Genomic DNA, 16,267 nt, shown 5'->3' with positions numbered 1-16,267 from the left:
ATCTCAAACTCCATTGTGGAAAGGATTACAGATATGAGCCACCTCACCCAGACTTTTCCCCATCTTTCTTTCTGTGGGGCTCTTTCTCTAAACTTCTTAACCCACTCCTCACCCCACCCCTAAATCTTTCCATCTCTCTCTCAAATCTCTCTTTCTGCACCAGACCTCAGAAAGTCCATCTGTCAGCCTCTTTGCTCTGTCCCTGGTCCCTCCACCATTCCTCCAGCCACCCCTGCTTCCCCAGGGAGTTCTGGCAGGGAGACTCATGGCCTCCCACTTCCATCAACTCTGCAGTTTGGAGAAGAGCTTTTCCCTCCCAGCCTCAGCTCCCTAGCGGCTCCAGCAAGAGAGACTAGGATTTTTTTCCTTAAGGGGACGGCACCCCTCCCCCAACCAGGCACAGGTCTCTGGTCCTCAGACCCCTGGCATCTCTCTCTTCTAGCCTCAGCCAGCTGAGTCACTCTCTCTCTCTTTCTCTCTTTCTCTCTCTCTCTCTCTCTCTCTCTCGCTGTCATTTCTTTCTCCATGACATCAGGCTCTGAGGAGGAGGTGGGCAGTGAACAGCCGCTGGGCGCAGTGGTGGTGGTGGTGGGGAGTCACCTGGGTCCCCTTCCCCTCCCTGCCCAGCAGAGGCGGCTCTGGCCACAGGATGGTGTCCATGTGACAGACAATATTTATTCCAGACTCCAGTGTCCACAGATGTGGGTGGGGGGCGAGGGCGGGGCAGGGCGGGGATCCAGTGTCAGACTATGCAGCAGGACATCAGGTGGCGGGGGACCAGCAAGAGAGGCAGGAGGTAAAAATAGCCCCGCAGGCCTGCCGATCCTTGGTGCCTTGTCCCAGGCCGGGCCTGGGCTTGGGTCCAGGAGCTATTCTGGGGCCTGAGCGAGCCACGCTCGCTTGCGGAAGGCCCCCTCCCAGCCACACACCCTCCTTTTTCCCTCCTGGAGGCTGAAGCCACCGTGGGCCCTGGCCCAGGGGCAGAGGAAGGAAGGGAGGGCCGAGCAGGGAGAAGGAAGGGGGCGGAGGCGTATGCAGGTCCATTTCCCGGTGCCCGCAGCCTCAGGTCCAGCAGTCACCTCTCTGAGAGGCCATCAGGCTCAGCACTGGGGAGACAGTGTACCACTCAGTCCGTGTCCACCAGGCCAGCCCTGTGCCCAGCTGCTTCCCTTGTCATGTCACCTGTGCACCCAGGTCCTACTCACCTCATCTCCAAAGCCTCCACTGCCACTCCTCGTCCCCCCAGAGGCACCTCCAATGAGAAGACCCGTCTGCTCTGGCCTCTCGGACCCCGAGTGGCTCAGTTCTGGCTCCCCTGGTGGCCTGAGGAAGGACAGGGGCATGGTGAAGTGATCACCACGGGGGAAAGAGCTGGGGCTGGGGTGGAGGAGGCAATGGTGGTGGGGTTGGAGGTGCTCTTGCTGAGGCTGCTTGGGGACGGGACTCTCATGGACTTGAACTTGGGGATGGTCATGTGTCTGGGCTTGGAGATCAGGTGAGGTGGGACCAGCTTTGGGGTTATGGATCAGGATGAGGAAGTGGCTGAAGCTGGGATGTGGCTAGGGAAGGTCTGGATGGTGACAGAGTAGGACTGGTGGTGCTAGCATTAGAGACACGGTTAGGGATGTGACCAGCGTTAGGGTGGGCTGGGACGCTGGGGATGGTTGTGTGGGGCTGATGATGGGGTAAGGTCAAGAGTAGAGATGAAGCCAGACACCGTGGTGCACGCCTGTAATCCCAGCTACTCTGGAGGTGGAGGCAGGAGAATCACTCATTCAAGAGCAGCCCAGCAAGGTTATTGAAACCCTGTCTCAAAAACAAAAGATAAACAAAAGGGCTGAGGGTGTAGCTCAAGTGGTAGAGCACTTGCCTAACATGTGAGAGGCCCTGGGTTTAAATCCCCACTACCACAAAAATGAAGAAAGCAAAAAAACAAAAACGAGAGAGAGAGATGAGGCAGGCAGCGGTGGGGCTGAGGACGCCTGTGGATGGGGGATGGGATGGGAGGGTTGAGGAGGTGGGGCAGGTTTGGGGTGGCTGTGGTGGGGCTTGGGTCCTTGAGTTGGAAATGGTTACAGGGAGGCCGGGGATAATGCATGGGAGCTGGGACTGGGGTGCAGGGGGCCTGGGTGGGATATGGTGGAGGGTGGCAAGGGGTGGGACTCCCGGCTCCAGGCCACTCACGGAGCCCCCTTCTCGCGCCGGCAGCAGCCTGGGCGACCTTTGCGTCTCATGCAGTAAAAGGCGGCAACGACCAGAAGCAGGAGGCCCACGCTGACAGCCACAGCCATGACGGCCACTCCAGCCTGGGCGGTCTGGGGAGCTACTGCAGGGACAGGGCAAGGGAGGCGGCTCAGCCCGAGGGACCTGGGGCCCCCCACACCCTCTTCTCCCCACTCTGGGGTTACTCACCCGAGCTGAAGTGGAAGACGTGCCTGGCTTTCCCGAGGGCGTTGGTGGCCTCACAGGAGACGCCCTCTCGGCTCAGGGCGCTGGTCACCTTCAAGGTCAGGTAGCTGCTCACCCAGCCCTGGCCCTCGAAGGACGGCTCTGCTGGCTGTGGAGGCTTGGGTCAGACCTGGCCCCCTGGGGTGAAGGGCAGGGGCGGAGGGTACAGGCAAGGACGGGCAGGGTCCCCGGCAGGGTATGGGGAGGGCTCAAGGGCGGCAAGGAAAGCCCCTTACAGTGCCACCCCGGTGGCTCCAGGTGAGTTGGGGTTCTGGGTAGCCGCGGGCAGAGCAGACCAGCTTGACTTCGTCTCCTTCTGTCCAGCCGTCCCCTGCCTGGGACTCCATCTCTTTTGGCCTTAACTCAGGTGACCCTTGGGTGGTGGGAACGCAAGGAAAGTGAGAGAGAGGCACACTGGGAAAGGAAAGGAGGGAGAGCGAAAAACAGAGAGAGAAGACACTGCCATTGTCCCCAACCCCATCTCAAACCTTGGACCAGCAGCTTGAAGCTCTGAGTGCGGCTGAGGAGGGGGACCGTGGGTGTGGAGGCCTCACATATGTAGGTGCCAGCAGAGTCGAAGGTGACAGAGGTGAGCGAGAGCATGGGGCCATCTCCCAGGGGCACAGAATCCTGGAGGGGGGGACAGGAAGGGTGGCAGGGCTGTGAGAAGGTGAAGCACGCAGGAAGAGGAGGTCAGGGGGCTGGGGCTCCCCCCCCCCCCCCCCCCCCCCCCCCCCCCCGTCACCTTGGTCCAGCGCAGGGTGGGGACAGGCAGGCCCCGGGCAGAGCAGTTCACAGCGGTGCGGCTGCTGTTGAGGAACACAGAGAGCTCCTCCCCCACGTTCAGCTCCAGGGGGTCCAGGTCTGCAGGGGCAGCAGGGTGTCACCTTCCCCAGCCCCTCCTCGCCCACTCAAGACATCAACGGACAACCGTAAGCAGAGAAATGTCAACCGTTCTTCCTCGTTCTCAATTCTGTATCTGTACTTTCCCATCCACATGCCCCCAGCCTCCCTCCAAAAAACCCTTTGCAAAAGCTCAAACCTTTGCCTTCTCTCACGAGCCCACACCCATCATTTCATTAAAAGATTATGAAGATGGAGATAGGCATGGTGGCTCACGCTTATAATCCTAGCTACTTGGGAGGCTGAAATAAGGAGCCAGGCTGGTTTGAGGCCAGGCTGGGCAAATATTTAGAGACCCAATCTTGAAAATACCAACCACAAAAAAAGGGCTGGCAGTGTGGCCAAAGTGGTAGACTGCCTGCCTAGCAAGGGTGAGGCCCTGTGTTCAGTTCCCAGTACCAGAAAAGAAAGAGAAGCCGAGCAGCAGAGGCTCACACCTGTAATCCTAGCTACTCAGGAGGCAGAGATCAGGAGGATGGCAGTTCAAAGCCAGACCCGGGCAAATAATCCTCGAGACCCTATCTCGAAAAAGCCATCACAAAAAAGGGCTGGTGGAGTGGCTCATGGTGAAGACCCTGATTTCAAGCCCCGGTACAGCAAAATAAATAAATAAATAACTTTATGTGCTCGGCTGCTAAGAAAGATCCTCCCTCTTCCCTCTGTCTCTACCCTACTGTCCCCACCGTTCCCTCACTGGTCTGCTCCTCACTCTCATTCCATCCCCCACTGAGTAGCTAGCAGAATCTTTTCAAAGCACACACTGGTCAGCCCTCCCCTCTGCTTAAAATCCTTCAGTGGCTCCCAGTACCCTGTCATCAAGGCCAAATTCCTACACACAGACTACAAGATCCTGGCCTGGCCTACCCCTTACAGCCATCTCCTTTCCTCCCCTCTGGCCCACATAGTTCCAGGGACCCTATTCTCTTTTTTTTTTTTTTTGGAGTCTTCTTCTGCCTCAGGGCCTTTGCTCCTGCTCGCTCTGCCTGCAACAGACTGATTCCAGCTCTTCCTGTGTCTCATTTCACTCCTCAGGCTCTTCTTCTTGTGTCCACTTCTCCGAGGCCTCCCTGACCCCCCACCATCAACACCCACCTCTCCCTTCCGTACTGAAGGATTGAGTCCCCCAGCTGTTGCAAAGATGACAGCTGTCAGCCCTCAGCTGTCATTTCTCACTGGGAACAGCCTCAGCTGCAGAGAGCCCCTCACCCAAGGTCATGCTCTGTTCCCAGGCAGCACACAACCAATTGCTGGCTGACATGGGGGCCAGCTTCCTTGTCCCAGCTGGGGACAACTGTGAAGGGCCACTCTGGTGTCCATGTGCCCAGTGGGACCAACCCAGGCCTTTGTCACACCACAGCCAAACTTCCTTCCTCCCTGCTCTCTGTTGCTTCCTTAGGCTCCCCACTACCAACAGCTGAGGCAAGTGACTCCGTGTAGAATTTCTTTTGACACTACTGGGATTTGAACCCATTGCCTTACACTTGCTAGGCAGGTGCTCTACCAATCTGCCAGCACTTATTTAGTTATTTCTCACATTTATGCCTAAGCTGTCATCCTCCTACCTCTGCTTCCCACATAGCTGGACTGACATGGGGTCTCCAACTTGATCCTTCTGATCTCTGCCTCCTGAGTAGCCGGAATTACAGGCGTGAGCCACTGCACCCGGCTCTCCTGCCCTTACACCCCACCACCCATGGCAGAGTTGGTTTCCAGGGCACAGGACTGTGATACTCTCTGCTTAATCCCGAGTCCGCAGGCCAGTCCTTCAAATCTTATCAGTGCTGTTGCCTGAAGATACTCTTGTGCTACTGGAAGTGTCTCAGACAGTGTTTGCCTTCTGGCTTCCCTACTATGGCAGTGGGGGGGTGGGGGGGGCTGGTCTGACTGGTTCACAGGTGTGTCTCCACTGTCTGGCAAGGTCCACCCCAAGAAGGGGAGCTGAAGAGTGCTAAGGTGAGCCTGAGTGCCTATAATCCTAGCTATTTGGAAGGCTGAGATTGGGAGGATAGAAGTTTGAGGCCAGCATGGGGAAACAGTTCAAAAGACCCCATCTCCAAAAGAACCATAGCAAATTGGACTAAAGGTGTGACTCAAGCGGTAGAGTGCCTGCTTTGCAAGTGCAAGCCCTGAGTTCAAACCCCAGCCCCACCAAAAAACAAAGTGCAGAGGTGCAGAGCCTCTGTCCCGCAAAGTGAACTCTGAAGGCTGCTTAGAAACCCTGAATCAGAGTTAAAATGGATGGTCAGAGCTGAGCATGGTGGCATCTTCTGTAATCCCAGCTACTCAAGAGGCCGAGGCAGAAGGATGGAGCGTTCCAGGCCAGCCAGGTAGAGTTATAGAGACCCTATCTCAAAAACAAAATAAAGCTGGGAGCTGGTGACCCGTGCCTATAATCCTAGCTACTCAGGACGCAGAGATCAGGAGGATCGCGGTTTGAAGCCAGCCTGGCAAATAGTTCACGAGACCCTATCTCGAAAAGACCTTCACAAAAAATAGGGCTGGTGAAGTGACACAAGGTGAAGGCCCTGAGTTCAAGTCCCAGTACTGCAAAAGTAAATAAATAAACAAGTAAAAATATACAATAAAATAAAAAAATATATATAAGTAAAAACACAAGAGCTGGGGGATATGGTGGGGTGGTCCAAGTGGTAGAGCATTTGCCTAGCAAGTGCAAGGCCTTGGGTCAATCTCCAATACTGAAATAAGTAAACAAATAAGTAAGTAAATAAATAAACACACAGTCAGAAAGATAAGGACTTAATGTAGCCATGAGGGAAGAGCTTGGTGGTGTGACAAGGACATAGCCTTGACTGGGGGAAGAGTCAATGGATGTGATGGATGTGTTGGCCGGGTGGGCCTTGAAGTCTGGGGAGAGAGTCCTAGGCTTCCTCCCCAGAGTACTGGGGAGCCACAGCAGGTTCTATGCTGAGGGACTGTCAGGTGCATGCTCTGGAAATTGCTCTTCGGAGGCCTAGTGCAGCATAGACTGGAGGAGGCAGGGTGGGGATCCAGGACCAGAGAACCAGAGCAGACACCATGGAAACGCAAAGCCAGGGGGAGACAGAATGTTCCAGACGATGGAGCAATTTCAGGGCTGCGGGGTGAGGTGCAGAGGCAGCTGATGCTACCAGGCCCCTTCCTGCCACCCCCCCGCCCCCCGGCTCTCACAGGCCACGTGCAGCTCCAGAGTCTGGGCGAGCTGGGTGTCCTCGGCGGCGTCATAGTCTTCCACCCTGCAGCCATAGGTCCCACTCTGGCCCCGCTGCACCCCCTCCAGGGTCAGGTTCCCGTTGAGGTTGGTGCTCAGTACTTCTTCCTGGTGGTTCTGTGTGAGCAGAAAGGAGAAACTGGGTTTGGGAGCCCCCCTGACCTGGCGGGATCATACTAGGTCAGGGGACACGGTTTCAGTACCCCACGAGGCCACAGCCCATATAGGCCCAGGGTCAGAGGTCACCCAAGTTGGGTACGTGCTCAGTCAGGACCGTCAAGAGTCAGAGGTCCTCTGAGCTCATGGGACGCCATGTCAGGTGTCTTGCTAAGCCTAGAGCCACCCAAGTCAAAATTGTCAGCTGGACTGGGGGCATAGGTCACTGGCTGGCAGAGAGGGGCCCTGGGTCCCATTCCAGGTACCGCAGAAAAAATTTGAGAAATTGGTACAGGTTATTATATCACAGAGGTCAGGGGTAGGGGCTCCAAGGGGACCACGGGGTGGGTCACCTGAAGGCGGAAAAATGTGTACTCTGGGCTGGGGCTGCCATCCCCCCGGCAGAGCAGCTGGACAGAGTCACCCTCGCGCACCCAGCCCTCGGTGGTGGACGGGCTGCCCAGCCAGAACTGCACATGCTCCGTGGGATCTAAGGAAAGAGAAAGGGCAGTCAGCACATGCGTCCTGGCTGGGTGAAGGGGAGGGGTCAGCCCTGCCTCCACGGCCTAAGGTTGCTCAAAGATTAGAGACCATAGGTTTCAAGGCTCACACTTTTTCTAAGAGTGGGCGCCAGAGGTCAGAGGTTGAGGTAAGTGGAGAATAGCAAGTGCTGGGATTACAGATATGCACCACCACACCTGGCTGGGGATACCATTTGAGGTCAGCAGTCAGCACTAACAGCATTTCAGCAAAAGGAGATTGTGAGGCCATGGGTTGGCTTGGGGGTGGGGGTGGGGGTGCAAGCCTCAGTGCAGTACTGACCTGAGGCCAGAGCCCCAGGGAACCAGATGGACTCACAGTGCAGGGTAAGGTGGAAGACAGGGCTGTCCAGGCGGCCATGGTGGCCTGAAGGCAGGCTGTAGTTCGCTGCACAGTGGAAGCTGGCGTCCCGATCAGTCTTGTTCAGTCGGAGGTAGAGGGTGCTGGTGAGAGACAGCAGGCCCGAGGCCTCCCGGACGGTTCGACTGGTCATGTAGCCTTCTGTGAATGAGGCAGCAGGTGTCAGCCAGCGCCAACCACTGCCCCACCCAGCCCAGGTATCCCTGGGCTCCTGACAACTCACCTGGTTTCATCCTGATGGACATCTCCAGCCGCTGCCCGTCCCGATACCACGTGATCTGGGGGACCGGCTTCCCATTTCGGCTATTGCAGGTGGCAATCTGGGATAGACATGGGTGTGGCCTTGGACTTGGGCCAAGACCTGAAATCTGGTTCCCTCTTTCCTCAGGCTGGCCCCCTCTAATGCAGGCATTTGGGCTCTTTGTCCCACGAGAGGAGTCTCTGTCTGCCACTCCTTAAACCAAGAAGCCTGGGCCTTTAGCTCCTTTGTCCAGAACCCTGAAATCAAGGTCAGCCCAAGGTCAAGTACCTCTTGGGCAAGCTCTTCCATCACGGACAGTATCCCTTGGTTGGGGATCACCTCGGTGGCCTCTGGTTTTGCTGTGGGGAAGATATTCATGTCAGAAGCCCCTTCCCAGGGGTCCAGACCCCTCCCCTGCCCGCCCCCTCCCAGGGGTGCCTGGGAGCACTCACCAAACACTCGGAGACTCGTGGTGGCCTCAGCAGTGCCTGCTGCCCCAGCCTTCACCACACACACGTAGTCCAGCTCATCGCTCACCTGAGCCTCAGCTAGCACCAGGTGTCCCTGGGGGTCCAGCTGGTACGGGGGACTGCGGCCCTTCGTGTCATGTACCGAGCCCTGCAGCTTAGAGCCCTGCTGCTCGACCGAGGCCAGACGGCGGCGGGCCCCGGAGCGGTCAGTCTGCAGGTGGGCAACAAGGGAGGGTCTCAGCTCAGGCTTCCGACCGTCCTCAGTCTCTAAGGTCTCCCTCTGTGGCCCTTTCGTCTTTCTTTTTCTTTTTTCTTCTTTTTGTTGGTACTGGGTTTGAACTTGGGGTCTCGAGCTTGCCAGGCTGGTGCTCTACCACTTAAGCCACGCCCCCCAGCCCTTTCTTGATGACACCTTATAGATCTGTCTCTCTCTCCTGTTATGTCTTTCATCCCTCTGTCCCCATCCCCACCCCTGCTCAGTTCTTATTTGTTCTTGATCTTTCTTTATGTTCCTCCATGTCATTCTGCTCTTATCAGGCCTCCTGTCTGTCTCTCCTCCTCCTGCCCGTCTCTGTTCCCTTTCTCTTCTCTTGTCTCTGACTTTCTTCGTGTGGCCCTGACACCTGGGATCTCAGAGAGTCACAGGCCTTCTCTGGATCTCAAATCCCCTAACTGTAAAATGGAAATGCAACTAGTTGACAGATCCATATGGTCCCTCTGGCCCTGCCCTGTGCACAAATATAGGCAGCCTTGGTTTGCCGTGACCCCTGACCCCCCCCAACACACATTCACCCTCTGACCCTCAGCCCAAAGCACTTACAAGGAACCATTCCAGCACATAGTGGTCGACCTTCCCAAGGAGGGTGCAGTTCAGGATGACGCGCTGTCCTTGCATTACCTCCACTAGAGGGGACACAGACACGTGTACCTCCGCCTGGACACCTGCTGGGCAGCAACAGAGCTCTTGCTACTGACATCAAGATGGAGAGCCCTGCAGACTCCAGCTTCCTCCCTCAGATCCAGCTCCTCTTGCTCTGTGTCTCCCACCTCTGCATGTCTAAGACCCCACATCAGTGGTCCTCTTCATCTCCCCTCACTTGCAGAGAGCTAAGGGCTCCGGATGCATGCCACCTGTCCCTGGCTGCACAGAAGCAGAAGCTGGGTGGCCTTCATTCCATGAAGTCTTCCAGTGGAAGAGTGCATGCGCCCCTGCCTCTCCCAACACCGCAAGGGCCCCTTAAGGGCAGGGCCAGGCCTGGCTCATGCCTCTATCTCCGGCACCCTGTGCAGGGCCGGGCCCAGCGGTGTGGAATCCCTCTCTCTGCATCTCTCCATCTCCCCATCTCAGTCTCAATCTCGGAGCGTTTCTCTCTGGCTCTCTGGCTCCCTGTCTCTGACTCTGTCTCAGTCCCTGGGGCTTTTCTGTGCTCTCTGGTGCGTAGGGGGCTGAGGTGTAGGCTGAGGCTGCGCCTGGAGCAGAATGGGTGTGTGGGGGTAGTAAAGGGGGACAGGGCTGGGCAGGTTTCAGGAATGTGGGAGGGCCAGGCTGGCTGGGACCTGCCCGGCTTGGCGCCAGAGCCCCCTGCCCGCCCCTTGGCGCCCGTGCCTCTTTAATGGAACACTGAAGAGGTAATAAGGTGAGTCACTCCAGGGCAGGATAAGGGAGAGGCCAGGATCTCAGATCCTGAGGCAGAAGGGGTTTGGTGGGGGTCTGGACTCCTGGGGCCAGGGAGGCTGGGTCCTAGGGACTGTGAGGCTGGGTCCTGGACTCTAGTCAGGGTCCTGGCAGATAGCGCACTCCTTGCTGGGAAACCATCCTTCAGGCTGGCACCCTGGCATCACTCTGGGTTCTGAGAACCTCCCTTCCCTGCCCTGCCCTGCCCAGCCTGGCCAAGGCCTATCCCCTGGGGACCCACTCTTTTACCACACTTGTGCCAAGGCCCTGGATTCCTAGTCACCCACTTCTGCCCCAAGTCTGCCCCAGGGGAACTGATGTCGGAGCAGGCTGGTGGCGGGGCTGGGTCTGAGCCGCACACAGCCAGGGCATGGAGACAGATGCCCTCTCCCCGCGATCGCTTTCATCTCTCATTGGCCCCCGCCCTTCAGGTCGCCGGCCCCTCCCACCACCATGCAGGTGTTTGGATTTATCTGGGGCCCCAAGGAAGGGACACTGTCACTTGGAAACACTTTGTTCCCGGGTCTCACTGCCAGCGCTGGTACTCCCAGCCCTTTTTGGGAGAAGCGGGTTCTTTCTAGAGTCTGGACTCTGAATTTAGGTTAGGGAAACCCTCAAACTGCATGATCGCTGATTTACCCACAGGGTCCCTAGCTTCTCCGAGGGGTGTCCAACTTTTGGGTTCTATGAAGCAGGGGGCACGCGGCCCAGATTTGGGGCGGATGGGGGGAGGTCTTGAGCGGGGAAGGGGCTCGCTTCGCAAGGCGTCTCTGATCCACCGCGGTGTTATTCCCAGCTCCCTTGCCTGAGTACTTCCCAGTGTCTCCTTCTCCCTGGGGTCCCCAGATTTTGCTTCCTGAGGCGGGTGTTATCCCCTTCCCTTGCCTTCCCCGGGGTCCCCAGGGGCCGCCCCAACCCCGCCCTGCTCTCAGCCCCGGAGCCGTACCTGGGGACGCCGCCAGCAGGAGCGCGAGACACAGCAGCCGCGCGGCCCTCCGCGCCCTGGCGCGGGTGTCCGGGGGCTCCATGTTCACGGCGGCGGCGGCGGCAACTGAGCCCGGGTGAGGCTCGGCCGCTGCAGGGCTGGCAGCGGAGGCCACGCCCCTGACCCCGCCCCCTTGACCACGCCCCGCCTCTCAGCCCGGGCGCGGGGCCAGGACCTCCCACTGCCCGGCGCGGACCTCCCACCGCCGCGCGCGGACCCACCCGCGCACCCGGGGTCCGTCCAACCCAAGCCGGCTGCCCAGAGTCCGCCAAGACGGACAGACCCACCAAGTCCAGCCAATGTCCTGGGCTAGGGTCTCGGGGACACGCGCAGATCGTGTCCCCCCCCATTCGGATCTGGAGCCTTGGAGGCTCCTTCCCAGTGTGGGTTTTAACCACCTGTCCTCTGTAGCTGGGCTGGCCTCTACCAGGGTCACACTAATAGCCCCAAACATTACCAGTGGCCCAGAGGAGTTTCTCCTTGTGTGCCCTGGGACGCCCCCTCAGGTGGCCACTGATCTTGGTGGCTGGCCCCCTCTTCTGACCGAGCAGTGGCTTGGAACCGACCAATTCACCAATTCACCAAATCTCTTATCTCCTAGTCTGCAATTGCCAGTTCCGCCTAGGCCGCTGGGGTGATGGGTGGGGGTGCAGGGTGCCTCTCCTTGCTCTCCCGGTAAGGCCCTCCCTTTCTTCCCCCCATCCAGGGAATCCCAGGAATGTCACCCCCCTTCCTCGTTCCCTCTCTCCCCTTCATTCCCTCCCCACCTTGGGGGAGGGGAGGAGAATTAGGCTGGCAGGGGCAGGTGAGAGGAGGAGAGGAGGCCAGGATAAGGGGGAAAGAGGGGGAAGAAGGAGGAGCCCGGACGCTGGTTGCAAGAGTGGGTCACAGGTCAGATGAGTGGGTCACAGATCAGAACTCTCAAGGATTCCACAAGCCAGGTCAGAGTGAGGTCCACAGATTGCTGGCTGGGGAGGGGGAGGGGATGTGGCACTGGTCACCTGATGTCCTGACCCTGGACACTGGTCAGGATGGGAGGGGGGTGCGCCGGTCATGCTAGGGGAGTCCTCGCTCTCTGATCACTCGGTGTGTGTGTGGAGGCGTCACTGGTAAGACAGGACCTCTTCCCACCACAGCCGGGGTTTTACCCATCACACACAGAAAGCTTAAATTACAGGTCAGCCCAGGCATCATTGGCCAGACTGGTCAGCTACATTGATCTTTTGGTCGCCCAGGGGAGCAATTGTTATGCCGGGAAGGTGACCTTAATGTATTAGATGTACCATTCCCTGCTCTACCCTAGCTCTCTGGGCCCCCCACCACGGCCCTGCACACGGATGGGTCTACCCTCCCATTTGACGGTGAGCCCCTTTGAGAGTCAGGACTGTCTTGGTCGCTGCTGTGTCCCCCACCTCACCCAGACCCAGAGCAGGTACGTAGGGACAGTTGGGAAGGCACAAACTCCGACGTACACAAGCTCCGATGCAAATTCCACCTCCAGACTGGTCAACACAGGACACAGTGCAAACTCACAGAAGCCAGCGGTCATCGATCATTGGGAGACAGAGGAGGGCCACTTGGAATGTGAATGACAAGTCCTAAGTCCCAGCCTTGACACTGCATAGACTTGCAGAAACTAGAGTCATAATATCATCTGCCTTTGTCCTCTACAATGTAGTCCTGCAAAATAGCCAGAGGTGTCCGTTAACCGTGAGTCAGTTCTACTCACAATCCTCCAAGCAAAAGTTCACTCTTGTGTGTGTGCGTGTGTGTGTGTGTGTGTGTAGTACTGGGGCTTGAACTCAGGGTCTACACCTTGATCCACTCCACCAGCCCATTTTTGTGTTGGGTTTCTTTCAAGATAGGGTCTCCTGAACTATTTGCCCGGGCTGGCTTCGAAACTGGATCCTCCTGATCTCTGCCTCCTGAGTAGCTGGGATTATAGGCGTGAGCCATTGCGCTAAAGCTCTCTTCATGGCTCACAAGGCCTGGGGTCTGCCCCTCGTTGTCTCCCTAACCCAATCTACTCACCCTCCCTGGCAAGCGGCATTCTTCTCACACCTGTCTCCACGCTGCTGCCGTGATGCTCCTCCAGTACAGCGGGCATGTTCTGGCCCCAGGACCTTTGCACTTGCTTACTCCCTCTGAGGGGAACATTCTTTCCTCCCCTAGCTTCCTCCCTCACTTGCTTCTAATCTCTCCTCCGCCTCACCTTATTAAAAAGCTTTCCTTGTCCATCCCTTCTCAAATAGCAACTCCCGCTCACCCAGCTGCTCCAATTTTCCTCCATAGCGTTTACCACTGCCAGACTGATGGCTTATTTTTTTATCTGTACCCTTGTCCGGCACAGAATCTAAGCTCCAAGAGAACAGGAACTTCCCTGGTTCACGCCATATCTCCTGTGCCATGGACCGTGCTTGGCCTCAGACAAGTAAATATTTGGGGACCGAACTAAGTAGTGTTCCAATTGCATGCTGGCTGCTCATGTGTACAGACGTACAGTCACGTGTCATTTAACCATGAGACCTGTTCTGAGAAACACATTGTTATGTCTGGTTGTTTTTTGTTTTGTTTTTTGTGAGACTGGGATTTGAACTCAGGGCTTCAAACTTGCAAAGCAGGCACTCTATTGCTTGAGCCACTCCTCCAGTCCATTTTGCTCTGGTTATTTTTGGAGATGGGGTCTCTGGAGAACTATTTACCTGGGCTAGCCTCAAACCTTGATCTTCCAGATCTCAGCTTCCCAAGTAGCTAGGATTAGAGGCGTGAGCCACTGGCAGCCAGCTTGTTAGGCAATTTTGTTCTTGTGTGATCCTCACAAGGTGTACTTCCACAAACAAAGCCAGCCATAGGTCAGGAGGTGATATCTTACGGGATCGCTGTCGCCTGTGTGGGCCATTATTGCAGAATTATGGGTCACAGCTCTCCCTTATACAGAATGGCATCGAGCCAGGCACTGGCAGCTCACGCCTGTGAGCCCAGCTACTCAGGAGACAAGAGATCAGGAGGATTGCGGTTTGAGGCCAGCCGGGACAAATAGTTTGAGAGAACTTATCTCAAAAATACCTGGCACAAAAAGGGCTGGTGGAGTGGCTCAAGGTGTAGACCCTGAGTTCAAACCCCAGTACCACTAAAATAATAATAATAATAATAATAATAATAATAATGACAAGAAAAAAAAATGCAGGCTTCATGATTGGTACAGATGCGGTTTTCCCCCAAATATTTTTTCTTTTCTTTCTTTTTGCTGTGGTTATTTTGGAGATGGGGTGGTTCTCTCTCAAACTATTTACCTGGGCTGTACTTGAATCTCCATCTTCCCAATCTCAGCCTCCCAAGTAGCTAGGATTATAGACATGAAGAGACTGGCACCCAGCCTCTTTTTCTTTTGGTGGGAGTGGGGTTTGAACTCATGGCCTCATGCTTGTTAGGCAGGTGCTTTTACTGCTTGAGCCACTCCACTAGCCCTTTTTGTATTCAGTATTTTTGAGATAGGACCTTTCAAACTATTTGGCCAGGCTGGCTTTGAACCACCAACCTCCTGATCTCTGCCTCCTGAGTAGCTGGGATTACAGGCATGAGCACTAGCACTCAGTCTCTCATTATTTTCCACACAGCATGTGGTAGTCAACTTTAAGACCAGTCCACAGCTTCCAGAATATGGGAAACATGACCACTTGGAGGTGAATGCTTATCTCCCCGTGTCTCCAGCCTGGACAACAGAACTATGAATACTCCATGTCGTGAGTAACGAGAGTTACTCGTGCGGGGAATTTTTAGAGAAGGGGTTTTTGGGGAAGGTGGTGTAAGGACAAAACACAGCATGTGTTGCTGTAGAGCTTTAAAGGGGTGGACTGTAGTGGAGTTTTAAAATATATACGGGGATTTGAACTCAGGGCCTCACACTTGCTCGGGCAGGCGCTCTACCACTTGAGCCACTCTGCCAGTGGACGTCCTCCTGCAGTGGGTGTCTTTAGGGGCGAGTTACCCGACATCTGCACCCCTTCCTCCAGGCAGAGCAACTCACTGCCCGCAGCCCGATGCCCTGTTGAAGCTGACAAGGACAGATGTTCGCTCTCCTGCCTCTGTGGAAGCCAGCATGATGTAAGCCTGGTAATGGTGCCAGACTTTTTGGATTCCGAGCGAGAGCTGCAGAAGGAACGGGGCTTGGCTCGGCTCCTCCAGCCCACGGCAGCTGGGCCATGTCCTGTTCCTGAAGATGCTTGCAACAGTCTCTCCCCTTCCGTGTGCTCGTCAGCAATTGAGGCCTGACATCTTCTCCATCAATCGGTGGAGGATGGCCGAGCACGGTGGTCACGCCTATAATCCTAGCTACTTGGGAGGCTGAGATCCAGAGGATCACAGTTCCAGGCCAGCCTGGGCAGAAAAGTTTTTGAGATCCCCATCTCAAGGGAAAAAATCTGGGGTGTGGTAACACACGCCTGTCACCCCAGCATTAAAAAGCATTGTGGGCAAAAAGCAAGACCCTATCTCCAAAATAATCGGAGCAAAAAGGACTGGAGGGATGGCTCAAGTGGCAGAGAGCCTGCTTTGTAAGCACAAAGCCAGAGTTGAAACCCCAGTCCCAGAGAGGCGGGGGAGAGAGAGATCAACCCGGCATGGTGATACACAGCTGTAATCCCAGCACCCCACTGAGTTAAGAGGATCGTGAGTTTGAGACCAGCCTGGGCTACATGGCTATGTGGGTACCGAACTCACCGATTACAGAGGTCAACTGTCCTCACATGGAGCCTCTGGCCACCATAAGTGCTGAGAGGAGGCCAAGATGGCGAATGTGTCACTTGGAGGAGTTCTAAGTTCATTGTGCCCTGAGCCAGGACCACACAACAGAGCCCCTCCCGCACCCAGGTTTGGAGGGCCAGCAGTGACATTCGGAATTGTCATTTACCTCGAAGTTGGGAAATGACATGACAAATCCCGGCCGATGAGAGGAGCAGCTCTGTCCTGCTTCAGGGGCAGCAGCCGAGGCAGCGAGGTGACTGCAATGCCCAGTGGTCATTGGGGCACCTGAGTGTCCTCATCAGACCGGTTCTGTGGTGTGACCGTTGCTGACTAGCTGCCAGTCTTCTTGCTCTCTCTCCAACCCCAGCTCTCCAAGTTACTGCTGGAATTCTGTGACTGACCCAAAATCCTTTCAATAAAGTCCCCTTTCTGTCCCTGAAGTGGTTTCTGTTGCCTTGTATTAAGATCTGGATATGAGAGCTTTCCAGTGTCCTTCCCACGGGGCACCTTTTTCTTGTCTTTTCAGTCTTGGCTTACG

The 16,267-nt window shown here is 56.2% G+C and overlaps 1 protein-coding gene and 1 long non-coding RNA gene across 3 annotated transcripts; one reads left to right on the top strand and one right to left on the bottom strand.

Moving 5' to 3' along the window:
• Nucleotides 1–653: 653 nt before the first annotated feature.
• Nucleotides 654–11,105, bottom strand: Bcam (basal cell adhesion molecule (Lutheran blood group)). 2 transcript variants are annotated; one of them, XM_020172975.2, is made up of 15 exons: nucleotides 10,948–11,105; nucleotides 9,147–9,268; nucleotides 8,309–8,537; nucleotides 8,145–8,215; nucleotides 7,839–7,935; nucleotides 7,574–7,756; nucleotides 7,069–7,205; nucleotides 6,520–6,676; nucleotides 3,194–3,312; nucleotides 2,937–3,078; nucleotides 2,685–2,821; nucleotides 2,413–2,557; nucleotides 2,185–2,326; nucleotides 1,206–1,323; nucleotides 654–1,106 (listed from the first exon to the last, which is right to left on the bottom strand). In XM_020172975.2, the coding sequence occupies exons 1-15, from the start codon at nucleotides 11,027–11,029 to the stop codon at nucleotides 1,101–1,103; spliced, it is 1,887 nt and encodes a 628-aa protein (XP_020028564.1). In that variant the 5' UTR covers nucleotides 11,030–11,105; the 3' UTR covers nucleotides 654–1,100. The 2 variants fall into 2 exon arrangements, with proteins under 2 accessions (XP_020028564.1, XP_073913697.1); XM_074057596.1 differs by lacking the exon at nucleotides 10,948–11,105 and adding an exon at nucleotides 9,374–9,752.
• A 1,096-nt stretch (nucleotides 11,106–12,201) lies between these two features.
• Nucleotides 12,202–16,159, top strand: LOC141417986 (uncharacterized). Its single transcript, XR_012442602.1, has 3 exons — nucleotides 12,202–12,696; nucleotides 14,604–14,729; nucleotides 15,000–16,159. It is a non-coding gene; the product is annotated as an uncharacterized lncRNA (long non-coding RNA).
• The last annotated feature ends 108 nt before the right edge of the window (nucleotides 16,160–16,267 follow it).

This window comes from Castor canadensis, chromosome 16 (assembly GCF_047511655.1).
Source record: "Castor canadensis chromosome 16, mCasCan1.hap1v2, whole genome shotgun sequence".
Lineage (NCBI taxonomy): Eukaryota > Metazoa > Chordata > Mammalia > Rodentia > Castoridae > Castor > Castor canadensis.
Note: the sequence above shows the minus strand (reverse complement) of the source record. Positions and strands in the feature narration are given on the sequence as shown.